At 32.8% G+C, this 27,211-nt stretch overlaps 2 protein-coding genes across 2 annotated transcripts in view; one reads left to right on the top strand and one right to left on the bottom strand.

The window, feature by feature from the left end:
• LOC139495145 (plexin domain-containing protein 2-like) overlaps nt 1-11,385 on the bottom strand; it is a 32,245-nt gene extending 20,860 nt beyond the window's left edge. The window contains exons 1-8 of the mRNA XM_071283326.1: nt 11,226-11,385; nt 9,801-9,901; nt 8,801-8,923; nt 8,061-8,130; nt 5,351-5,476; nt 4,785-4,838; nt 3,107-3,171; nt 2,606-2,690 (exon numbers count right to left, since the gene is read on the bottom strand). Of these exons, the coding sequence (XP_071139427.1) occupies nt 2,606-2,690; nt 3,107-3,171; nt 4,785-4,838; nt 5,351-5,476; nt 8,061-8,130; nt 8,801-8,923; nt 9,801-9,901; nt 11,226-11,265 (664 nt within the window). The 5' untranslated portion in view covers nt 11,266-11,385. The remainder of the gene's footprint in view (nt 1-2,605; nt 2,691-3,106; nt 3,172-4,784; nt 4,839-5,350; nt 5,477-8,060; nt 8,131-8,800; nt 8,924-9,800; nt 9,902-11,225) is intronic.
• Nucleotides 11,386-16,302: 4,917 nt separating this feature from the next.
• On the top strand, nt 16,303-24,218 carry LOC139495140 (uncharacterized). Its single transcript, XM_071283314.1, has 2 exons — nt 16,303-16,975; nt 22,244-24,218. The coding sequence occupies exons 1-2, from the start codon at nt 16,597-16,599 to the stop codon at nt 23,824-23,826; spliced, it is 1,962 nt and encodes a 653-aa protein (XP_071139415.1). The 5' UTR covers nt 16,303-16,596; the 3' UTR covers nt 23,827-24,218.
• The last annotated feature ends 2,993 nt before the right edge of the window (nt 24,219-27,211 follow it).

The following is a 27,211-nucleotide window of genomic DNA, read 5'->3' as shown; positions in this document are numbered from 1 at the left end:
AAAACATTAAAATTTCTTTAAAAAATTACAAATAGGGGGCAGCAACCCAATGACCAGTTGTCCAATTCATCTGAAAATTTTGCGGCAAGATAGATATTGACTTGATAAACAATTTCACCTTCCTTTAAATGCTTTGGTTTTGAGAATTATTAGCCAAAATCTACATTTCCCCTTATTTTCTATTTTTAGCCATGGCGGCCATCTTGATTAGTTGGCTGGGTCACCGCACATGTTTTAAAACTAAATGCCCTAATAAAGATTGTGACTTAGTTTTGTTAAACTTTGCCCAGTAGTTTCAGAGGAGAAGATTTTTGTAAAGATTACAAAAATTTACAAAAAAAATTGGTAAAAAATGACTATAAAGGGCAATATCTCCTTCAGGGATCAACTGACCATTTTGGTCATGTTGACATATTTGTCGATCTTACTTTGCTGAAAATTATTGCTGTTTACAGTTTATCACTGCCTATAATAATATTCAAGATAATAACCAAACACGGCAAACAAGTTACCAATTCAGGGGTAGCACCCCAACAACCAGTTGTCCCACTCACAAGATCTGAACTTGATAAACCATTTTACCTCCGTCAGAGTTGTTCTAAATGCTTTGGATTCAGAGTTAAAAGCCAAAATCTACATTTCCGCTATGTTCTATTTTTAGCCATGGCAACCATCTTGGTTGGTTGACTGGCTCACCGCACACGTGTTTTGAGCTAGATACCCAAATGATGATTGTGGCCAAGTTTGGACCAGCAGTTTCAGAGGAGAAGATTTTTGTAAAAGTTAACGACGATGACAGACAACGCTGGTGTTATATAGCCATTCTTCCCCCATGCCAGTTTTCCCCCGGGGGAAAGACTGACATGAGCCAATGTTTCCCCTGAGAAAATTTTGGACCATGGTCATTCTTCCCCCGTGGTATAAATTTCACTATATGTATATGCAAGTCTGGAAAGTAAACCGAACTGTGTTAAAATTAGACTTATTCATATACAAATTATGATTTGTTGTTAGTTTTCATTAACACAAGTCTGTTTACACATTTATCAGTCTGTCTACATGTTTATCAGTCTGTCTACATGTGTATCAGTCTGTCTATAGGTCAACTTGTCTGTCTTCCTGTTCACCAGTCTTTCCATGTGTCCCATAGTCTTTCTACATTATTAATTATTAATTGTCTATAGATATTAGAAGATGTAGTATGAGTGCCAATGAGACAACTCTCCATCCAAGTATCAATTTATAAAAGTAAAAACCATTATAGTTCAAGGTAAGGCCTTTAACATGGAGACTTAGCTCACACCGACAGCAAAGTATAAAGGGCCCCAAAAATTACTATTTTTGTTAGGTCAATGATACCAAGGGTTCACACAAGAGAATGGATGTAATTACCACATCAGCATGTGCTTCACGTGTATAATATAACAGGTATATATCTATAAATACATTTGAAATGTATAATTAGCTTTTGTAATATTAAACTAATACAAAAAAGTCACTTTTTTTTTAATTCTAGCTGAGGTCTCCAATGTTATATTACAAGGCAGAAAATAAAGCTTCTCACGCTACTTAAGGGGGAATTGGCCTGGTCACGCCCCCCTTCCAAATCCCCCATACGCTGAGGGGAAAAAGTGGGATCATGTCAATTTTGCAGGGGATTAAAAAAGCTCACTTGGCCCTGTTCTCCTAATGCTCAGATTGGTTGTCATCGTGCAACACAGTTAATAACACCACATAGGAAAAACATAGAACTCCTTTTGTCATAAGACACTGTCAAATATCCAAACATGCTATCCACGCTCATCTGTGTCCACACTTGTTTTCATAATAAAAAATAATTGTTTTCTTCTGAAATAAATAAAAGCAATATTCGTATAATCTAAGTGCCTCCAAAAAATGTTTAAAAGACAATTTTCGTGCTACCGATTTTTTACTCAGAAGTTTGTTACTTTCGACAGCTTAGAAGTGCATCCACGTTGACGAAAAAGATAACTATTCCCCGATACTTTTGTCATGTTAAGAAATCATTGAACGAAAACCCTACCCTAAATTACTCCAAAGGGCAGTTTGGTTTTACTTCTTTTACGGTTTCTCTTACTAGACCAAGTTCCAGATTATACCACAGAGGAAAGAAACCTGTCCACAAATTATATACGCTGGAGTCTATCGGCAAGTAATGGATTGATTGATTGATTGAATTTGAATATCAATCAAAAGGGTTCAATCAAAAGTCATTTCTTTTTGTACATAACATTGAGAATGGAAATGAGGAATGTGTCAAAGAGCCAACAACCCGACCATAGGACAGACAACAGCAATGTATTTTTTAAAAATGTATTTTTGTAAATAGTGTTGCAGTTAAGGAACAATTGAATGTCAAAACCAAACTTCTCCTATACTTGATCTTTACACTAGAAACCCAAATGACAACTATTTCAATTGTCAATCTTTTTGAAGCAAACATTGGTTATTAATTTGTATAACAAAATGAAGAAATGTGTTGAAAAATCAACAACTACGCATGCATTTTGGGTGTGCACTTAGATAGGTATCACATGCTTGTAATATGTATTACAGACAACTATATAGTATTCCATGTACTTACATGGTGAATCACGATCAAAGTAAAACGCATCCGAAACACCAACCTTAACTGGCCAAAGTTTACCAGATATGTCGGTATCGGGAACCTATAAACATAAAGAAGATCTTCACTCTATTATTGTCGACAAATAATAGTAAATACTTACACAATATTCAATGTAAAATCCGACTAACATTACAGTCTTTAAAATAATTTCTTTTTTTAGTGTTCAAAACTATACAAGAAAGATTTAGAATGTAAAAATACACATTGAAAAAATAAATTGCAAAATGCAATATGCAAAACATCATGATTACGATACAAACTAAGTTTCATTAGGAATACATTTGTTTTGGAATATTAATTAAAGAATAAAATTGTCTTGTGTCTTAGTATGTCTGTTATGTTTCTTACAATTTGATTAGTTGTAAGCATCCTTTCAATCCTGTGATATGTAATCAAGTTTATTTTGTATTCTTCAATTTGAATGTATGTGCAATGTCCATGAAACTTACAACTTACTGATTTATATGCAAACAATATTGTACCATTTTCAAACAGTGTCGTCTGGTAGGTATAAGGTCCTTCTATTAAATACAGAAATGATGTTGCCTTGAATTCTTTTCAAATTACTAAACATGTATAAAGAAATACGTATATATGTAAAGTATGCTTTTCCCATGCAATCGTATAAATGATAACAATTTTATACTTGTGTTAAATAATGTTAGAAACTGTAATTGAACAGTGGCTATAGGTACTAAACACACACGTTCAAAATTGAAAATAAAATAAGGACAGTGAGACATGGATTCAGTATCAATCAAATATGCATTCAATGGGAGTTTGTATTGTCAACAAAAACCATTTAAACCATTCCATTTTAGTTTGTTTTTTTCCAGAATTACACATATACAAACATTTAAGGAATAACAGTACTGTAGTTGAAGAGTTGCCACCGTCAATTGTAGATTTGACGGTCGCAAATGCAGTTTTACTGGCGACGCGTAGCGGAGACAGTAAAACGGAGATTTGCCACTGTCAAATCAAAATTGACGGTGGCAACTCTTCAACTACAGTACTGTTATTCCGATTCTAATGCATTTCAAAAAGAAATAATACGATAAAACTTGGAAAAATGTCTAAATTTGACAAATAAAAAAAAATCCGCGAAACTTCATGAATGATTTTGGCGCTAATACGTCATGGGTAAACGTGACGTCAGACAAATGAAAACTTACAAACTGCAGGTTATAACGTTACCTGTACGCTTCAAATTCGGATAAAATAACTTTAAAACGGCGAATTCGAGGTAGGTGTTGTTTTATTTTGGATTATTTATGAGTAATCGAACATTTGTTGATTCAATCATTTCAAAATGGTTGTCCCTCCTTAGTTACGCCTGGTCAACTGTGGATTTGACGGCAACTTTTAGCCAATGAAAAACATTGTTACATACAAATTGCAATAGAATTCTTGTTATGTATCCCCGTTCTTATATAATTCGCCGTTTCAGAATCTAATGCATCCTGGGTAATATGTTCAAAAGTGTACACCACAACGTCCTGATTGGTTAAAAATGTCATAAACAAAGGAAATTTAACCAATGACGTGGCGTTATTTTCATTTTGGGGTACGAACAATGAAATTTCCCATGATTCTTTAGATTCTGAAACGGCTAATTGACCACTGATTCTGATTTCTTATTTTACATTGTTTATTTAATGAATTTGACTATATTCTTTATGTCATATAGCCTTTAACTGTTTCTGTTCTTATATATCTTTGAATTTTAAATGTTTACCTTCGAAAGATTCTGCAAAAGCAAAATCCAGTAAAGCGCTTCGCACGCATGACATTTATTAAGTGGATTTTTCAAATTATACAGCGCACTGAGTAGAAACCGCAGCTGGTTTAATATCAGTCTGCGGATTATTATCAGTCATTATGTCATTTAGCTCATCAAATGTTTCGGTTCTGAATTTCTGATACATCCCTGGCCTTCAAATATTCGGCTTTTTGGGCATTCATTCATAACCTGATGAAGGTAAATCCAGAACAAGTTTGTCGGACGCATGCCGTTTTTAATTCAAAGTAATGTTTTAATATTTTTGTATGCACTTGTTACGAATATATTGGAAAGTTATGTCAACTATCAAAAAACTACTATTACATTATTATTCAATTATGTATAACTTACTCTCAGGTTGATCATTCAGTTCAACATTCCTCCATTCTACTACAAAACTGTGTCCTACACTCAAAATAACGAGAAAAACTATACTACAGTTTTTTGGAAAATCAAATTGTTACGTCATTTTAATTTTAGTTTACCCAAATATGAATGTTAATGAATATTTTAGACTATTAGACTATCTACCGGATTTGTTATCACATAAGCAACACGACGGGTGCCACATGTGTACGAGTAATATTGTCAATTACGAAAATAGTCTAGCCACTTGAAATTTGAATAATAAACGTTCGCAATATTATATCATTTGCATTTTTAAATTTCCGATTCAGAATCGTTGTACTATTTTGCAGACTGCGTGTGTATATCTGTCATTTTGTTTTGCCACATATGTCTATTTTTCATCGATATATGATTTTTGATTGTACTTCTTCAAAATTCCAAATAGAACAGTGAGGGCTCAAATTTACCATATCCCAATTATCACCAATTTGTGGAATTATTTTATGTTTAATTATAACATGCATATATAATTAAAGCTCTATCATTAAACTTTGCACACAAAAACTTACCATCGTCTTTGTACAGAATGTGTGAGTCATTTCCAATGGTATCAAAGTTACCCATTAACGGTGCAATATAATGGGTAAACGCCCAGTTTAACTGCGGGTGAGTGAAAGTACTCATGTAAAGAAATCCTGAAAAGAATAAATATTACCATTCAGAAAGGGAAAGCCTGTCTCACTCTGTCTTTACATCTAAAGTGGAAATAAGAAAGGGCATCTGAACGATACACTAAATTGATAAACTGATTTTAAGATATTATTTCTGTAACCCAGTTTCGATTCACTCTAACAATTTCATATATTTACCAAAAAGATTATAAAAAATACTACAAATTAAAAACCCTAATAGTATGTTAGTATATCCTTTATCCCGATCCTAAATTTGAATATTAAAAAAGAAAATATTTTAAAAAAGAAATTGTGAGTGATTATGTTCGACTTTTCGTTTTGAATGTTTCTTGGAGTTCGGTAAGTTTTCTTTTTATATTTCATAATAAATATAGTAAATCGTTTTGACTATTATCCATTTCTTATTATATTCATAAATTACACATAGCGTAAAACTTTTTTTAATTTAATAAATGGTGCATTAACTTCTCCTTTAAAATAATCTGTTTGTGTAATTCACTTTAGACGCCGAATTTAATATCCATTGGTATTTTCGATGAGTATCCATTTGTGTTTCAATGGATTCTAATTGTAAAATACCACAGACCGACTTGTTTTGGTACTAATATGTCCCAAAAATCATACAGATCCTTCTCAAAATCAAAAGAAGAGCATCTTGTATCTTTAATTTAACTTTCAGATATAAGTAAGATGGTGTTTTGTTATTCAATAATCCACACTTTTATTAATGCTTACATCTCATATAAGTTAACTTTCTATTAAGAATATAACCGAAATAAGGAGGTCTGCTTTATCTTTTTATGTTTATTCTCTGCTGACACAGTCATACGACTTCAAACTGGAATATGTGACAAACGCAATGTTTACAAATTTCCAAATGTAAACTTTCCATTTCTCAGCAGTAGCATACCCTCTGCTCAATTGCTTGGTGTTTACATGTCTCAGTGATAAAAAAAAAAACAAAAAAACAAAAACAACAAAAAGTGATAAACTTATGTTCGTCCATAGCAAAAGAAGCTACCATTGTAAACTCCCCCGTTCACTCAAATATTTGAGTTCACGAGATCCCTTCAGTTTCTGTTGGTTACCTTAATTTGTCTCTTTCTTGTCGATTGGCGAGATTTGTACATTAGTATACTACTGTCGCCATTATTTTTTCTCGTTTAATTCATATGTCTCTAATCCTTTTAATTATAGTTGCAACTATTTTGGGAAGGGCATTGATCATTACATGTACTTTATTTCTGGATGCTTACATGTACTTTATATATTGTGGATTCATTAATATTTGTGGCATACCAAACGTTGACAGGGGACCCATGAATTTAAATGATCAACGAATTATAAATTTTCTAAAGGAATGCATGCAAATTTTATCAAAACAACGAAAATGAATATCTACCACAATGCAAGTTATCACCAATCCATGAACAATTCGTTTAAGAAAAAATTCCTACACATATTTTTCGTATTTTCTGCATATCTTTTTTTATGATTAACTCTGAATCGGAACCTGTGTAAATATATAATCCTTTTAGCTGCATAGTTTTATAGGTTTATTTTCTTCATAGTATCACAACGTCTATTTAAGTACACTTGTTTGATTCAATTTTAGATTGGTCACACCAGAGACATATAATACAATATTATATGTCTCTGGTCACACAATCGGTAAAGCTTCCAATTCTAGCTTCTCTTCTCGGCAAGCTGTTTTGTATGAGTAAGGAAAACATATTGTCTCAAAGTTGGTAGAATTTGTCTATTTGGGTTACTTCCTACTGGTTGATACTTCAGTTGGTCGGTCAGTAAAATAAACAATTTAAGTGGATATAATACAAAGAAAGATATATTACACTGACATTGAATCGTTCTGAATATTGTAAAACAAAATCAGATTGACAATACAATCCACCAGACATCTAATTTAATGTACCAATCGGGTCATATGAAGCATGTTCATGTTTAAAGTACCCAATTCTTAGTTGCAATGGTGTCTTTAATGTGATTAAAGAATTATGATTGACGACAAGAAAGACAACTGGAAAGTAAATATACGCAGTGGCGGATCCAGGGGGGGGGGGGTTCCGGGGGTGCGCACCCCCCTTTATTTTTGCCGATCAATGCATTTGTATCGGGACATATGTTTTGCACCCCCCCTGCACACCCCCCCCCCCCTTTTGCCCTGGGTTAGCACCCCCCCTTTCGAAAATTCCTGCATCCGCCCCTGATACGAGTTTACTTACCTATAGTTACAGAAAGACAATCAATAGGTAAGGTAAGGTGTTTAAACATTATAAATAACGAGAACAGGATGAAAAGAACTAGAAAGGCAACTGTTTTCTTAATACACGTTTAATGCGATTACTTGTGATTCGTTTAATTTGATGAAATGTGCCTTTAATTAATAATCTAAAGACAACGTTTTGATAGTCGTGTATGACAACGAAGGCAATAAATGGAAACCTTGCAAAACATCTGTATGTGTCAATAAACGCCAAATTATTTTGGAAAAGCAAGTTAAAACTATTTATGTAAATATAAAATTAAATTTAAATTACGGATTAGAATTAGTATATCCTATGCTTACCTTGTGTGGTAATTGCAAATATATTCATTAGACGTCCATAAAAAGGAAAATTAAATGAAATCCGTCTAAACTGGAATGAAAAGAAAAATACATTATTCTTAGAACATTTGAAAGAAAGGATTAAAGTCAGTGTGTAAAAAAGACTAAGTTTTTAATGTCCTGTATTTCCTGGACTATGCTGATAGAAAAACTATTTGGCCAACTCCCTTTATCAACTTTATATAAAAATTAACAATACCTTCAACAGACACAAACGATTTATTTACCAAAAATAAAAACTTAGTTTGATAGTTTTTACTGTAATCATAGTAATATTATAAGTATACTTTTATGAATTTGAATCAGGCGCGGATCGAGAGGGGGGGGGGGTCCGGGGGTTGGAACCCCCCCTTTTTTTTGGCCGATCAATGCATTTGAATGGGGACCTGAAGTTGGAACCCCCCCCCCCCCCCCTTTTGTCCTGGGTTAGGACCCCCCCCCCTTTTTAAAATGGCTGGATCCGCCCCTGTGAATTGTAATTAATTAACATAGATGAGATGGATGTGAAGAATTTTTGAAATCTGGAGAAACTTTCTGAGAGAAGATGAGGTGAGCTGAAATTAGAAGACAACATAAAGAAAAGAAAGTTGCTGATAATAGATAGTAAAAAAAAACTGATAAAGCTGAAAATAATCACTTCAATATTTCCATATGTTTTTGGCTAAATCGTCAAACTAAGTTTAAGGTAGCGTATCAATTACCGAATATTTGCGACGATGGTCATTAGATAGTATATGTCTCGTGTGATTTTCCAACTCATTCCAGTAGGCGCCCTTTGGATCGGTTATAACTTTAGATGTGTAATAATCATGGTGATCTGAAATCTGGAAAAGAAAACATTGCAATATATTTATACACTTAGTCAAGAGTTATTGATCATCTACTTTTATAAGTGAACACCAATCACATTTTTAGTATTTTAAAGGTGTTTTCAGAACCACAAAATTAAAAAATTTGAAATGCATTAACTGAATTAATACTGGATTGACCGAAACCGAATATCATAAAAAATCAAATGCATTATTAATGAAGACCTATGAATCGAGAGTTTGGTATTTATAATAAGGGGGGGGGGGGGGGGGGTGCAGCACAAATATAGGTTAAGATGTTTACATTTACAAAATACACGTCCATCAAACACACTAAAGAAGAATTTATGAGGAGGACGTGAAGTCGAAAACCAAAAAGTGTCATAAATCTATCAAATAACATCCCTGTGTATACAGTATGTTCGTGACAAACTCGGTCAGATATCAGTATACTAATATATGAAAATATATTTAAATAGTATCTTTCATAAGTACATTAAGGTTTCAGACTTTTAACAAAACTGAAAAAAAACCCGGAAAAATACTCTTTTTAAGATACAGATATAAGCCAATGCCTCATACAAAAATGTTTGTTTCAACTGTCATTTACAAAGATAGAAGTCTTTTAAATTTTTATCAATTTTATACGATTGAAGTGTGTTTGTTACAGTACTTTTCACATTACGTCTAATCATTCTAAGCTGCCCATACATGTAAACATAATACCAAATTCAGTACATGGGAAACGTGTTTCTAGAATAATCTTAATCAGTACGCTCTATGACAACATTTGAAAAGTAGAATGCTCCAAAATATCTGAAAGCATTTAAAACAAAATGGACTTTATAAGAACAAATAATTTTGGTTTAATGAATGATGCATTTGCAATTACCGTTGTTACATTGTCTGGAGGTACTTCTTGTCTTTTTACAATATTATGTCCCTTGTAAATGACCTTGTTTGGACCATGATTTGTTGACATAACACCAAGAACTGTAAAGTAAAACACATTATATATATTTTCAAAAGATTTCTGTCTGATTTATTTTTAATATTCATAACAGGTAGTATTTCTATCTATCTTTGTTGTTGTTGCTCTATTTAATAAAAATGATAAACTTTGTAAACACAAGATTTTAAATGTTTACGAATGTTAACTCATTAAAGCAGAAGCTATTTTACAGATATTGTATCCTAAGTTTGAATTCTTTCAAACATCTTTCTATGAAGCAGTTACAATTATCCAATCTTTCATCGGATAACTTTGTATCTTGTGAATCTTAAAGCCTATTGTAGGAGGGTGATAAAGGGGTACAGTATAACACAAATAATATCTACACGTAAAAACACAATAAAACATTATTCTAATATGACGTGCTTCTTTCGCTTTGTGAACAAACCCATGCTCTTAATCCAACAAATTTGAATGCACATGCGTATATTGACTACTGAAGAATAATGAATTTTATCAAATTGGCATGCATGCATTTAATAATTTTCATTAATGTTAAACACTCCCAAACTCTTAAATGATGCAAATGTCGTTACTAATTCATTTATTATGACTGTCACGTGTTGCAATTAGAAATCGACATATTTGACCTAGATACAACAACCGTTCATGCTGGCTGTTCAATTTCCTCCCTCTGCAAAATCACATTGCCAGTTGCTTGTTTACAAACAATAAAGGGAGGTTCATGGAAGAGCCTACACAAACCCTCTTCACTTATACACACGGACATCGAAATTAACTTAGTTGTCTTAATCAGAATCGAAATAATTGATGCAAGCTATACTTTATTGTAGTTTTAACATGGTTAGGCATTATATTCGTGTTATTTTAGCCCTCACTATCGCTCGGGCAAAAATAATCACGAATATAGTGCATACCCATGTTAAAACTACAATAAAATATAGCTAGCATCAATTATTTCTTAAACAAATCTCATACAGCATCACATACAATAAAACTTATTTAAACATTTTTTTCTTGGTAAAAAAAAATTAAATAAAATCGTACATTGGACAGTAATTTGTATTAAAAATAAGCTGATAAATATTTACATTGTGCTGTGAAAAGAGGAGAACACGGAGACCGTTCAGACAATGAGGTCATTATTTGAAGATCAAAATAGTTTAAAGCCTAGTGGAAAGTTCTTTCAGCACAGGTCTTCTTCGAAATGTCTCCTGTTCGAAAGGACATTGCTCATCAGATAGTAAATCCAAGTAAAAAAATTGTTTCTATGTTTACAACACTCATTATCTTGAAAATAGTCCATGTAATAATTATACAATTTCTTTAACTCTATTTACTTACATGCAAAATTAAAACAAATGTATAAAATCAGACACTCCATTGTACATCAATATCAACTTAACAAATAGGATATAAATCTTCTATTATGAAAATGTTTTCTATGTGATATTATCTTATTAAAAAATGAAACGCAATTTGTCCTTGTAGAACACACCACTTTAAGAGGTTATGCTTGACGGGTATTGCGTATCATACATATATGTACAAGTTATGACTGAAGTCAATTTAAAGTACATAAAAATAAAGTTATGAAAATAACATTCATATCCTCTTACATTTCATCATGGTTGATGGTGTCATGTACCTTCGTTCATGTGATTTTGAAACGGTTAGATTTTCAGGGGATGCTTTTTAACTGAAAACCGACCAATATGATGCTAGCAACAATATCTTTCACATCGTACCATTATTATCATAAACCGTCAATTAAGGATAGAAATTATAAAGTCAAAATTACATGTATATATAGAGGAATAAATATATGGTCATCCGCGGAAATGTCCTGTTCCGGAGGAACATCCTTGCTAACTTTTAATATGTTAAGCGTTCAGTTTGACAGTTAGGGATGTACAAACTAGCAGCCACGTCCAGTTGGCACGTGGAAATTAAATGAAATGCCCGAGTACGATTAGTACCATGTTTTGTACGTTAAACAACAAAAATCTTCCATAGGTTCTTTGCAGGGAACAATTAACAACCAATGTAAAACAAATGGTAGGCAGGTTGTCAACCCTAATTAACAAAATTGTCGAATACAACAATGATTTGCTTTAAGTCATTCACAAAGACGGTATCAGCCATGTTCTTTTCGATCCTCCTCATACGAAAGAGGCATGGTAAAATATGTTCTGCATGTCGCCACGACCCTTAAATCTGTATTAATTTCCACAGATTATTGCACATGACAAACTACCTTATTACGACTGTATTGATCATATCATATAATAAAATTTTCAATTTAACATGTTTATGCTTACGGCATATTCATATTTATAAATTTCATATGTACAAATTAGTATGTAAAGATAAGATATTTATAGCCGTGAAATATGCTGAAGTTTATTTATTGTTGTGAAATACATTGTTCACCGGTTATCGCTATCGATTCAAACTTTTTTTATGGAAATCTTTAATCACATTTTAACAAATTGTTTGTCAAAATTTTTTTTTAATTTTTTTTCTAATGAAATAATCAGTTTTACCGACATATAAGGCCATTTTCCTGTCAACATGCCGAAATCAGCAAATGTTATACCTCAATAGTAGGAGTTTCTGTTTACCCAAATTAGATTTAGGGGAATTGGGAGAATTCACAGCTTAATTGGGAAATGGTTTAACCAGTGGAACATTAAATATTTGAGAAAATTATCACTATGTTTTCAAATTCAATGATTCGAAATATTTTAATTAAAGTGACGAACATTTACTTAAATAAATGTACATATCAGAGTGTCTCCTACTTTCGAGTTTGCCTTGAAATGAAAAGATATGATTCCCTGTTCAAATATTTACACATGTACCCCTTTCCTTTCATGAATATGACCTACCGAATTAGACTATTTACCGGGTTTGTAATAATATGAGCAACACGACGGGTGCCACGTGTGGAGCAGGATCTGATTACCCTTCCGGAGCCACCTGAGATCACCCCCAGTTTTTGGTAAGATTCGTGTTGCTTAGTCTTTAGTTTTCTATGTTGATTTGTGTCATGAGTACTATTATTTGTCTGTTTGTCTTTTTCCTTTTAAGCCATGGCGTTGTCAGTTTATTTTCGATTTATGAGTTTGTCTGTCCCTCTGGTATCTTTTGTCCCTCTTTTATATATACATTAAAACGTATTTTGAGCTAGGTAGACTTTGCAAATATTCGACGTATGTTGACCTACTTAGTATTGTAAGGTTGTAAATTGTCCACTTAGAATGATTAAATGTTTGTTGCTTACATCCAGTGGCAAATATTTCAGGACTAGCACACTGATAGTTAGCATATTTAAAATTGGTTTTACCTGATTACTGTCAGATTATAAAAGTGACCAACGTAATTCACATAAAACTGCAATAATTCAGATAATCCGGAAGGGCAAGCGGTTCCTGTCCCAATATTTGCACTCGTTTCATTGCTCATTTGAAGTGAATATCGAGTGAACATTCGGATTTACTGATGTCATACATGAGAAAAGACTATTTTAGTTTCATACCGTATAATTTAATCGTTTAATGCACAGCTCGTTATTCTTGGATATACTTCTTCTCTCATCAGGTAAGCATGAGACCTGACATTTGGGTATCAAATGTATAGTTGTGATTATCCTAAACAAATGGGCCTCAATCGTGACCCAAAACCAACAATGGTCATATTTTTCTTGTGTCATTTCCAATCTTTAAACAATTATATAGTTTATGAAATATATAGAAGGCAGTATAATTCACGAACTTTTTTTAACCCTGAAATTGCATTAATAGTTTTAAAAGAGTCTTTAAATCTTTTCAAACTTGTTAATTTTATACTTAGATAAAAATGATAGGATAGCCTAGTTGGTCAATGTAAACACGTCATATGGTATGTAACTGTGTCCTCAGAAAGTGGACAAATTAAACACACAGGTTTTTTTCGGTAATATATAAAATAAGCAACAGTCCTACCTAAAAAGAAATTTTACTCAGATCAATTCAAAAGCTCGATACATTTTAAAATTGATCCCGTAAAATGCTTTTTTGTTTTGTATTTTAAAAAGTTTTCTTGGATTGTGTCTACATGCATATTAGCCATAATTGAAACTTATTGCAAAGTTAAAACGAATGAAAGTAGCAAGCAGATCGGTGTCGTTGTCTCACTTAAGATATCTTTACACAGTCGCATTATCATCATAATAATATGAATACTAAAAAAAATACTAAATTAAATGACCGATATAATATTTGGGTATAGAACAATTATATCTTAAATTACATTCTAGTAGTATCAGTGAACTTTCGGATAATACCCAACATTATGTTTTTTTTTTCCTTTTCGGAGTTAAAGATTTTGTAAAATGCGCACATCTACTTTTCCCTTGTGATTATATAGTTCGTCACGTTTTTATACATCCTTGACTTCCAATTTGTTGGGTTTGAGCCCCCCGAAAGAAGATAAATCCCGACGAACGCTTGGACACAACAAATTTATAAAAAGTTATTTCAAATTTGCAGGTCTTACATTTTAAACTTCGTTAAAATTTTCAAGATTCTTGTCAATTGAGTGCGAAATCATGTTTTTTTTTTTGCTTTTCAAACTATCTATTTAATTATGTTCTATTCCCATCTTTAATGAGACAAAATGGATTATGTATAATCAAATGTTATTATTCTCAGTGTTTCTTAATTGGTTTTCTTTCCGGAGTCTGCTATTCGGTTGTATGTTTTTTGGTATTTTTTTGATTTCGCATGTCCTGGAATACGATATAGTTAACACCTGTATTTTATTTTTAAATCTAAGTTTAAAGCGTAATTATTCATTTTATTGTAGGAATTTTAGAAATTATTAAGTACTATACATACCATGGTTCTTACAAGTTAACATATTTAAACAAACGAATCCGAAGGATGAGTTTGTTTATATATGTTAATGAGTAAGACACATGGTATATAAAATTTGTAATATAAATAAAATGTTGACAGCTTGAAGACCTTGAACTTTTATTGAAATTGATCACGTTACAGTTTTATCCAATGAAATAGAAGCTCGCGCAAGTCCCTTTTGCGCCTCTTGCTTGTATGCCATTAATTTAATAGAGCCCTAGAATTTGCAGAAAGTAAAGAAAATGTCGGATTTTCCCGATTTTTTAGTTTTGTATGATCGTATACACAGGTAATTTCATTATATCATCAAAGTGAACAATAATGTCGGATTCTGCGACAAGGATTAAATAATTATTCTAATAACGGTTAGAATTGTTTTTTTTTCTTTATTGGTTTTCAAGGTATCATACAAATTAATCATATTTTACAGGTTGTTTATCTCATTGAAATTGGATATTTATCATATTTATACACTTAAAGTTTTCGTACAAACTGCTTCTTCCGTTATTTTATTAATCGGATTGTTTTATTATTAATCAAACACAATTTTAACGATAAAACACTAAACAGTGGCGGATCTAGGGAGCGTAGATAGTGTACCCTATTTGATCGCAAAAAGAAACCTGTTTTTTTTCACAAATTTGTCTAGCCGATATTTGTTCCCTTTTCTTTTATTAGCCCCCCCCCCCCCCCCCCCCCCCCCCCCCCCCCACACACACACTTTTTTATTCGCAATTTAATTGAATTTTCGTAAAGGAAATGGTAGTACATAATCCTATATAGTTTAAAAAAGGTTCTTAAGATGTTGTACACATGATTTATTGTTTTTGTTATAAATGAAAACAAATGAAGATCTTTTGACCTTTTACGTTTTTCGGTTTCCTAAATATTTCAGAGGCAGATACCTTTAAAAAAAAGGGTGGAGCTTCAACCATGGAATAAAATGAACATGAATATTTTGTACCATAGCTAAGCTCCGCCTTCGTTCCTTTAGATTCTAGTTAAGTTGCATATTTAATTAGCAATGCATGGTACAACATCAATTTGCATATAATATACCATGGTTTTCCGTAAACACACTTTTTAAGCGAATTATTGCATTAAAACATCAAAAGAAAAAATACAATTTATGTTACAACATGAAATGGAAGTAAAAGGTGCCATTTTGTTAATACTAGAATTAGAAAAGTGCGGGAAATGTCATGCTGTTTGAAATATATATATACAGATTGTATCATGGCTTTGCCGAAAGCAAATCTGACAACGATACGGTCTGCCATCTCTTCTGATTATTGTAAAAACCACCAAAAACAGATCTAGATGAACCGATGAAATACCGCCTTTTATGTTTTTTTTTTATAAATATGTGTATCGTTACTAATTAGAATTTCAATCATACTAAATAAATCCTTGTTACGACAAATCCCCAAAGATACAGAAAATATCACAACTGAAGTAAAACAAAGCGTGATCAGATCAGATAAGCGAAGTTTTGGCTCGTGACCTGTTGAAATCACATTTGGAAAATCTTCGTGATACCAGCGCTTTTAAGGAATACATGTAGACTAACAGGTGAACATAAAGCAAAACATGTAGACGGAAGGGTCATTATTGTGTTTCTATTAGTCTGACAGGTTGGATATATAACATTTGTGTGTGTTATGCCTGTGGCAGTGACATTGTACATGTAGTCCACTCTTCCTGGGAGATAATTATATGTAAGATACACACATTTTCAATATGTACACGGAACAATATGTTCCATTTAAAGACGAGATGATCATCCTAGCTGAGGATTTCTAATAAAACAAAATATGTTTCAGATGTCTGAATGCGAAAGTAATTACACAGAAATTCAAGTCACAGTTTATGTTGTAAAGCCAGAATTACTTCCGGAGAATAAGAAGACAAATAGTAAATCTGACAAAAAAACTTTATATGGTCATAGAGATTTAAAAGAACGGTGCATGTCGAGTTTATGTGAGTTCAGTAAAAGACAATGTACAGAAAGAAATCGAGATCCAAAAATATTGCCATCTCGGTGTAAATTTCCAGTGATAAGGAATATGGGAGATAGTGAGAAACTTTATGGATTAGGTCAGAATGTCATATGTAAGACTAATCGACATATGGGAGAAATCGAGCACGTGGACACATCGGATACAAACGGCCTGTGCATATTAAACAATAATGGTAAGGTACATCAATGAATTTTAAACGAATGCATACTATAAGCACATCTGAGATAAAACAAAACAGAATCAATAAAAGATGTCTAATAAAAAAAAATGCAAATAACATCATGCACAAAATACATCGGAATTGGTATTTATATTGCACATAAACTTCTTTTATAATATTAATGTAAAAACTATGATTACTATTAAAAAATGCACAATATTCATATTTTTTTTCAAAATCAAATTTAAACCACAACCAATTTCAAGTTGCCTTGATTTTACATGAATAAAAACATTGTGGGGTATACATGGATAAGAAAGCAATACAACGAACCAACGAAATATATGTAAAAATGAAATAATGAGCTGTCGGAATAAAGGATTGTCGGAATAATGGGATGTCGGAGTAATAGTCTGTCGGAATGACGGGATGTTGGAATAATGGTTGTCAGACTAATGGGATGTCACCATGAACAATAAAAACAAAACAATAACCTGAAACATAAATATAAATATATATACACAGAAATCTTATTATTGAGTCAGTGGAAAGAAATATGAGAGTAAGCAAGTTTGCCGTTGTGTAACGTAAGAAGCTTAAAATTTGTTTTTCGTTAATTTTTTGTATATAAATAAGGCCGCTAGTTTTCTCATTTGAAATGTTTTACATTATCATTTCGGGGCCTTTTATAGCTGACTTTGCGGTATAGGCTTTGCTCATTGTTGAAGGCCGTACGGTGACCTATCGTTGTTAATTTCTGTGTGTTTTGGTCTCTTCTGGAGAGTTGTCTCATTGGCAATCATACCACATCTTCTTTTTTATAATCTGCTTAACGGAAAACAAATATGTAACACATCAACAATCGAAAACCCCTGAATTACTTGGCTAGATAAAAACCGATAATTTCAATACTCGCCGCGATTTTACCTTTTTGCGTTAATGCAGCGTTACCAATCAGTCAATCAATGATGTAATTAATCAATCTTCCTGCTACTTTTCAGGATCTTGAACAATTATTACACAGCTATACGAAAATTTAGATTTTGAGGTTTCGATTTAATATATATTTGTATCTGAAAGGTAGCTTTTGATTAAAATATTATCATAAATATTATTTCTCGTGAGAAATTTAAAACATTTCAACTTATTGAGTATATTTTTTGTAGAGTTTGACATACGATCTCGATTTGCATTACAAATTTGCCTGCAACCGATTCAAAATAAATGTTGTTTTCTTTATCGATATACATGAAAAAATAAAATTTTACTAAAAAAAAAAGTCTTAGAGTTGTCTCGCTTTTTGTAATTGTTAAAGCATACCGTTTCTCGTTTCTCGTAAAAAGATTAGACCGTCGGCTTCACTGTTTGAGAGATTTTCAAACGTCATTTTTTGGGTCCTTTATAGCTTCATTAGCCTATATTCAAATTCAATGAACAATGAACAATGAGTGAAGGTGCAAGGCCATCTCCATGGAAACAATTATATATTACTTAACGGATGCTTTGTGAATAAGCTCCCTGGATAGTTTGTTTTCGTGTCTTCGTTAGCAAAAACAATTCATAAAGGGCTCCCTGGAACAACAGATCTGAAAGTACTCACAGTAACTGAAAGGTAGTTCAAAGCTAATAACAACTCACACATGTGAGCTTATGCCATCACTTGGCGTCCGTCGTCGTCGTTGTCTGTCGTCGTCTGTGGTGGTAAACTATTTCAAAAACTGAAACTACTGGGCCAAATAACTTCAAACTCTAACTTAATTGTCCTTCTGGTATCTAGTTTATGAACTGTATCCGAAGTTTTGATCCATCGACAAACATGGCCAATATGGCTAAAAATAGAACATAGGGGTCAAATGAAGCTTTTGGCTTATATCTCAAAAACTAAAGCTTTAAGAGCAAATCTGAGACGAGGTTAAATTGTTCACTTGGTCAAAATCTATCAGCCCTGGAATTTTCAGACGAATCGATCAACTCATTGTTGGGTTGTTGTTAATAAATTTGTAGTTTTAAGGAAATTTTGCAGTGTTTTGTTATTATCTTGAATATTATTATAGATAGATATAAACTGTAAACAGCAATAATGGTCAGCAAAGTAAGATTTACATAAAAGTTAAAAGACCATTATTTTCAATTGTTCCCTTAAGGAGTTATTGCCCTTTAAAGACAATTTTACACAATTTGTTCTTCAAGTTTGCTAACATTTGAAAATTTTCTCCTCTGAAACTACTGAGCCAATTACCTTCAAACTTTAACTAAATGTTCCTTATGATATCTTGTTTATAAATTGTATCCAAAGTTTTGATCCATTGATAAACATGGCCGCCGATAAGTGTCAAATGCAGTTTTTGGCTTATATCTCAAAAACTAAAGCTTTTAGAGCAAATCTGACATGGGGTATATTTGTTTAATTGGTCAAGATCTATCGGCCCTGAAAGTATCAGACGAATCGAACAACCCATTGTCGGGTTGCTGCCACCGAATTGGTAGTTTTAACAAAATTTTGCAGTTTTTCGTAATTATCTTGAATATAGATAGGTATAAACTGTAAGCAGCAAGGTAAGATCTACAAAAAGTTAATATGACCAAAATTGTCAATTGATCCCTTAAGAAGTTTTGCCCTTTAAAGACAATTTTACACAATTTGTTCATCAAGTTTGCTAACATTTGAAAACCTTTCCCTCTGAAATACAGATGAGTGATTCAGGCTCTTGAGAGCCTCTTGTTGTTTGTTTTTTTTTGTTTTTTTTTTTATCTAAGACTAACATATCAATCAGAACACTACTAACATCTAATGGATACAAAGTAAAGGCTTCATAAAGACAGTCAGAGAAAAACATGATCTTGTGTAATGAAAAAATGTTCGACCGCAAGACGTTTGTGCTTTTTACATGTAAACAAAAAGAAGTTTGCGTTTAAACAACATGAACATTTGCGTGTTAATCTTTAATTAACCAAATTGACAAGAAATGTGGTACTTGTACCTTAGCAATTTCAGATAACTTTTACGGGAAATCCCAGTTTGAAATTTGAAAAATTGTTGAATGGCATACTGAATATCTTTCGTTTGTGCTCTCTACAAGAGCTTGTTTATCGCTACCACGAATCTTAATGTAAATGGTTACCTACACTTTCTTCATGATATCAATGAAGGTGTAGATTTCTGAATGAGTAGAATAAAACTGTTATTTGTAATTTCTGTGAAAAGAAATTGGTCCATTATTGGTACGTTTTTTTTTTGTTTTTGTCTTCATTAGGCATAGCTATCCACATTGTCATATCTGTCATTGGACAAAACAAAAGTTACAGTTGCAGTGGCGGATCCAGCCATTTTAAAAAGGGGGGTTCCCAACCCAGAGTAAAGGGGGGGGGGGGGGGGTTCCAGCTTTATGCTCCCATTCAAATGCATTGATCGGCCAACAAAGGGGGGTTCCAGCTTTATGCTCCCATTCAAATGCATTAATCGGCCAAAAAAAGGGGGGTTCCAACCCCCGGAACCCCCCCTAGATCCGCCAATGAGCAGTCAAACCCTTAATACGGTTTTAGATGATATGATGACAATAATATGGCTACAAATGTATCTTAAACGAAAGCTATGTGTATTGGCTCTTAACACAAACTTTCTGTTTCATCAGCTTTAAACATTAACTTTGCATTGAAAGGGAAAAAAGAATGTACACGTGAAAAGATTCTATGTATTTGTTTGTCTTGGTCTTCTTATATTCATCATATAATTGAAAAGTTAACTCTTCTTTATCTTCACTAAAAAAGGAAAATTAAATACTAGAATAACAACACTAGACAACGCGGTTTTATAACGCTGACGTTTGACCTAATTTAGATTTTAGTATATCTCCGAATTCTAACCTGAATTAGATTTTGGGTAGATCACATATAAAACGACAATGTCAAAATTTCGTTTAGGAATTAATAGTTCAAAGGGAAAAACATGAACGGATAGTAAGTGAAATAGAATGAAATTCAAAACAGTGTGGCTGTGGCCATTGATTGACACATTAAATTCATCCATTGACTGGGACAATTTAGGTGAACGTTTGTCTGTAACGACCACTGTTCACGACGTACCTACGATAGACATTTAAACTGTGGGGTCACCAAAGGTTTCTTAACGCCTTTTATTATAAAATAATTCGAAAAATTAATCAGGAATAACCTTTATGTTTTGATTTATATAATTGATATAAATCAAAACATCGTGTTATTTCTGATTAATTTTTCGAATTACTTTATTAAGGTGTTGAGAACCTTTGGTGACCCCATAGTTTAAGTGTCTTTAAAAAGTACATAGTGAGCAGTGGTCGTTACATACAAACGTTCACCTAAATTGTCCCAGTCAATGGATGAATTTAATGTGTCAATCAATGGCCACAGCCACACTGTTATGAATTTCATTCTATTTTTTCAAGTAAAGAATGAGTTTAAAAAAACTGTTCTTTTGGCTATAGTCAGTGTTTTGAGTCTTATATTGTTTAAGATGGCCCAGTTGTGAAATAAATTATTGGGAAATTGGTCCTACCTCGTTTTATTTTAAAACTTTTTATTTGTCCACATGTATTGTGTCATATATGTAAGATTATGCAAATTTCAATGGACATCATTTGTCTGGATTTTTAACTGTTCGTCTTTATTTTATTGGGTTTTATAACTAAAAAGAAATATCGACTAAACACCAATGAGACAGTAACCCAACGATACACATTACCACATTTCCAATTGTGACTTGTGCGGAGAGATGTCTCATTGGCACTCGTACCCCATCTTCTCATTTCTATTTACAGTGTTCAGTATAAAAAAGGAAAATTATCAAATTTTAAAATGGTTCCTAAATCCCTTTAAAATGGTTGATTTATTAAGTAAACGGGAATTAGCCAACTGGCTAACGAAAAATGGAAATAAAACCTAACATTTACCTGTAAGTCACTTTTACGAAATTGACTCAAATGACAGAAAATCAGCGCAAGTGCAATGCAGGTCGGTGCAAATGCAAAACGCCGAAGTAAACGACTTTTCATTCTTTTTAAAAACATGTGTTAATCACTAGATAGAATCAAAAGCTAGATATGATCGACGAATGTGACAATAAAAAGATGTGGTGTCATGATTTATTTTTTAGGAATATAAATGACGTAGGTGTATTTTGACAGTTTGATTCATCTATCAACATCATCTTTCCTATAAATTATTAATTGTATAATCAAACTAAACATACAAATTTCTAATGCATCGATTCAATTATTTCAATACTGACATTTTATTTTCCAGTCAGGAATAGCAGTTACGAACGACATTCTGATTTTTATCCTAAAGCGTCATCTATCACAGAATGCAATAAAGATGCAAAACCTGATACCATTAAGGCTCACTCATTGCTGGATACAAAAAAACATGAAATTAATAATGTCATTCATGAAATATTAAAACATAATGATATTAAAACTATATACGGACAACAGGGCGAAATGGTTTACAACAATGAAATAAAATTCAATAAACCTCTCATACAATGTGAAGCAAAAGAAGTTATTAACAAGATTTCGAAGGACTGTCTGGTAGAAGAGTCTCTAAGTGCAGGAAACAAAATTAGACACTTAAATGAAGGAACTGATGCTCCAAAATTAGTTTTGAATTTTCAAACCGACTTCAACATCGTAGACAGTGACAAATGTGACACACGTATCATTAAATTAAAGGATGACATAAGTTTAAAGAAAAGTTCAACATCTGCTATGGGAGAGAAAAAATGTACTTTAAAGATGCAACAAAATAATGATATTAACATAAACAAAAAGTGTTTTGATAAAACAACCAAACATGCCAGTTTACAAGATCATTTTGAAGATGTTTCTAAATCTTTCGATGATATAATTGAAAAACTTTGTTTTGAAGACCGTATTGGGGAGGACGACGAGAAAGAATGCAATTCGAATGACAAAATAAAAAACAGAAGGAATCACAATAATGGAGTAAATTCAGTTGACCTTTCAAAAACCGTAGAATGTGTCCAAGATTCGAAAAATAATAATGATGAAAAAGACTACCCCGTTAAGGAAATTGATGCTTCTGATATTTATTTCTATGGCAATGTCGGGTTAAATGATCCCGAAAAAAGATCAAATGATTATACAGTCAGCAGAGGAAGGAACATTCGAACCCGTCGTAACAAACATGCTTTAAACGAATCAAAAATCGGTTATAACTTATTACCAAAAAATCTTAGAAAACCGTACTATCACAATATTCACAACAAAAGATTTCATGAACAACAAAGATGTCAATATTCACATTTCCCTGCACGCAGAAGACAGAGAGTGAATTTGCCGAATTGTCAAACTAGCTCAAACTTGTATGAAAAACATATTTCAAAGTCGAGTGTGAACGATGTTTTTCGAGGAGACCAATATGAAAGACATTCTTCACGATGGTATAAGCGACCTCATAACTCTGAAAGAAAAGAGACGATGTATTGGATATCGAGAAGTTTTTTTGCAATTAAAAATTGTGCTTATGATCATTTTTCAAAGTTTGTCGATGAAAAGGTAAAACCAGAAAGAATATCACATGAAAGGTTCGACGACAATTTAAGAAGAACATTGAGAAGAAATATGTCAAGATATATCTTTGAAGCAACTCGATCTGCTCCACGATTTGTGTCTCCTAGTATTTTGATTGATTGTATCATTGACACAATCAAAAACCCACATACTGTTATTATAGGGGAAAGGCAATGCCGACAGTTTGAACAGGTCATTGGTTATATGGACGACAATGCACCGTGTTACTGGTGTGAAATAGTCTTTCATGGAGGACAGCTTGTTGTTGTAAGACCGCTTACAAACTCACTTTGATTTTTTATGTAATAAAAAAAGCACTATTTTATACCGTATGCTTAGAAAGCAATCAATTCAACTATTACATTTTTGATTTTTCTGGCGTCCGATTATTCATGAGAGTTTTTCTTCGATCATCACTGTTTCTAAATCTGCGTCGAGCTATAACTTTCGAATTTGACATGTTTATGTTATCTGAACTATATTGATGTATTTGAATTCTTTCTCTATTCATGTTTACAAATATAACAGCTTTATAAGTGTATCTATGATGTTTTCAATGCTCATTTTCCTTGTCATGGTATCAAACGACTTCATCGATGTCAATGCAATATGTGATCTGTGAAAAGTCTTAGCTGCAATTGCTATTTGTTTTATTTTCACACACTGTTAATTTTTTTTATGAACAAGCAGTTTTCCAGCAGTTTTGCTTACTATTGTATTTATTCATACGACATTGGCTTTTCGTCAATATCGATTAGTTTAATTGATTAAACGAAAAACATTTCTGCCTTTGATAAACTAAAAAATAATAACCTTGTTTGCCTACCTATAATGTCATTGGTAGACATGTGTCCTGTAAGAATATCCAGACTCCACTAGTTCTGTGATATACCAAAAAGTAAAATAGATAAAATACCGTACTGCTAGGAAAGTTCTGATCGGAATGTCTCTAGGCAAAAGGAAAAATCAAAAGCTCAAACACATAAAACGAATAGATAACAAATGTCATATTCCTGACTTGGAACAGGCATTTTTTTATGAAGAAAATGTTGGATTAAACTTGGTCGTATAGCTAGATAAACCTGGAGCTGGCATGCCAGTTAACTGCTAGTAGTCTGTTGTTATTTATGTATTATTGTCATTTTGTTTATTTTCTTATGTTACATCTTCTGACGTCAGACTTGGACTTCTCTTGAACTGAATTTTAAATGTGCATATTGTTATGCGTTTACTTTTCTATATTGGCTAGAGGTATTAGGGGGGGGGAGTTGAGATCTCATAAACATGTTTAACCCCGCCGCATTTTTGCGCCTGTCCCAAGTCAGGAGCATCTGGCCTTTGTTAGTCTTGAATTATTTTAATTTTAGTTTCTTGTGTACAATTCGGAAATTAGTATAGCGTTCATTATCACTGAACTAGTATATATTTGTTTAGGGGCCAGCTGAAGGACGCCTCCGGGTGCGGGAATTTCTCGCTACATTGAAGACCTGTTGGTGACCTTCTACTGTTATTTTTTCTATGGTCGGGTTGTTGTCTCTTTGACACATTCCCCATTTCCATTCTCAACTTTATACTATATAGCTATTACTTGTATGACAGTCGCATCAAATGCCATTATATTGACAACAATGTGTGAACTAGGTAAGCAGACACAATAGGTAAAATGTAAAATCATAGGGGTACAGCAGTCAACATAGTGTTATAATCTTGATCACTATAAACACAAACAAATATGTTACAAAGAAGCACAATATCAAATTACATAGATAAGAATACAAAAATTTACAACAGCAAAATAACACAAAGACGAGATGTATTAGTACAGAGCTACGTCACATGAATCAAAGAAACACAAAAAGGCATATGAACAAAGCACATAAGCACATTAGCAAAAATGAAAGACAATAATACAAAAATTATCCTAGAACAATAATACAAAGACGGGATGTATAAAAAAATAAAAATCACAAAAATACTGAACTCAGAGGAAAATACAATCGGAAAGTCCATAATCACAAGACATGGCAAAATCAAACGACAAAACACATCAAAAACGAATGGACAAGAACTGTCTAGTTTTATAGAGCAGAGTCACGTAAAATGGATATCACAATAAAACTGTCTAAAAAGTAAAAGTAATATTCATAAGCCAAAAAAAAACACGTTATTAAGATGATTAACAACGTCGGTAACCAGAATATATACCCCAAGACCATCTGACATTATTTGTGAAGTTGATATGGAATATTTATAAGAATCGGTTGACGATTTTAGCCATTTCGCTTTTTGAAGATATTAGTGGGATGAACACCTTGCCATTTGCGGTGTCTTTAAGACTGTAAGCATTCCAATGGGAACCAACTGTGTCCCTCTTCTTGTCGACTTGTTCCTTTATTATTTGAGACTGACTTCAATATCCTTTAACTTTATTTTCCGCTATATCGATGATGTTCTCTCACGAAATAATTAAATATTTGGTGACTATGTTGAACGCATCTATCCTTTCGAACTAGAGATAAAGGATACAACCGATACAAATAAGGCTGCCTCATATCTTGACTTACATCTAGATTAAGACAATTAGGGTCGGTTGAAAACAAAAATTTACGACAAACAGATAATTTTAGATTTCCAATTGTGAACTTTCCATTTCTATGTAGCAATATTCCAGCAGCGTCTGCATAAGTATTATATATCTCCCAATTGATACGATATTCTCGGGCTTTTATTTACTATCATGATTTCCTTGATAGGGGTTTACTGCTCAAAAGAAAGCTATTAAACCAAGAGTTCGAAATGCCGAAGTTGAAATCATTCCTTCGTAAATTTTACGGACGCCATTACGAGTTGGTTGACCGGTATGGAATAACCGTTTCACAGATGATATCGGATACCGGTATGATCCTTATGTCGTAACTACAATCCCCTTCCCTTTCATGAATGTGACCTACCGAATCAGACTATTTACTGGGTTTGTAATAACATGAGCGACACGACGGGTGCCACATGTGGAGCAGGATCTGCCTACTCTTCCGGAGCCCCAGTATTTGGTGGGGTTCGTGTTGCTTAGTCTTTAGTTTTCTATGTTGTGTTTTGTATACGATTATTTGTCTGTTTGGACTTTTTTTAACTTCTAAATAAAAGGGATGTTCTGGTACCTGGCCGTTTTTAGCACAACTTTTTTGAACTTTTGGTCCTCGATGCTGTTCAACTTTGTACTTGTTTCGGCTTTCAAACTTTTGTATCTGGGCGTCACTAGTAAGTCTTGTGTGGACAAAATGCACTTCTCGCGTATGTCAAATTTTAAACTTGTTGCCTTTTGTTAGCTATTCTTCGTGTGTTTCTTTGTCAATTGTGTTCTCCTATTTATTTATATTGTAGACCTGTAATGTTGTGTTGTCATTTTAATGTTATATTTCATATGGCCATAAAAGAGGGAGGTTTGGCATGCCACAAAACCAGGTTCAACCCACAATTTTTTTCCTTTAAAAATGTCCTGTACCAAGTCAGGTATATGGCCATTGTTATATCATAGTTCGTTTCTGTGGTTGTTACATTTTAACGTTGTGTTTCCGTTGTGTCGTTTGTTTTCTCTTATGTTTGAGTGTGAATTAACATTACTATAAGACGTGTCACGGTACTTATCTATCCCAAATTCATGTATTTGATTTTGATGTTA

Source organism: Mytilus edulis, chromosome 1, assembly GCF_963676685.1.
Source record: "Mytilus edulis chromosome 1, xbMytEdul2.2, whole genome shotgun sequence".
NCBI lineage: Eukaryota > Metazoa > Mollusca > Bivalvia > Mytilida > Mytilidae > Mytilus > Mytilus edulis.
Note: the sequence above shows the minus strand (reverse complement) of the source record. Positions and strands in the feature narration are given on the sequence as shown.

Coding starts and splice junctions, on each gene's coding strand:
- LOC139495140 (XM_071283314.1), top strand. CDS start 16,597: ATGTTTCAGATGTCTGAATGCGAAAGTAATTACACAGAAATTCAAGTC. Junction 16,976..22,243: donor GTGCATATTAAACAATAATG/GTAAGGTACATC, acceptor TTTATTTTCCAG/TCAGGAATAGCAGTTACGAA.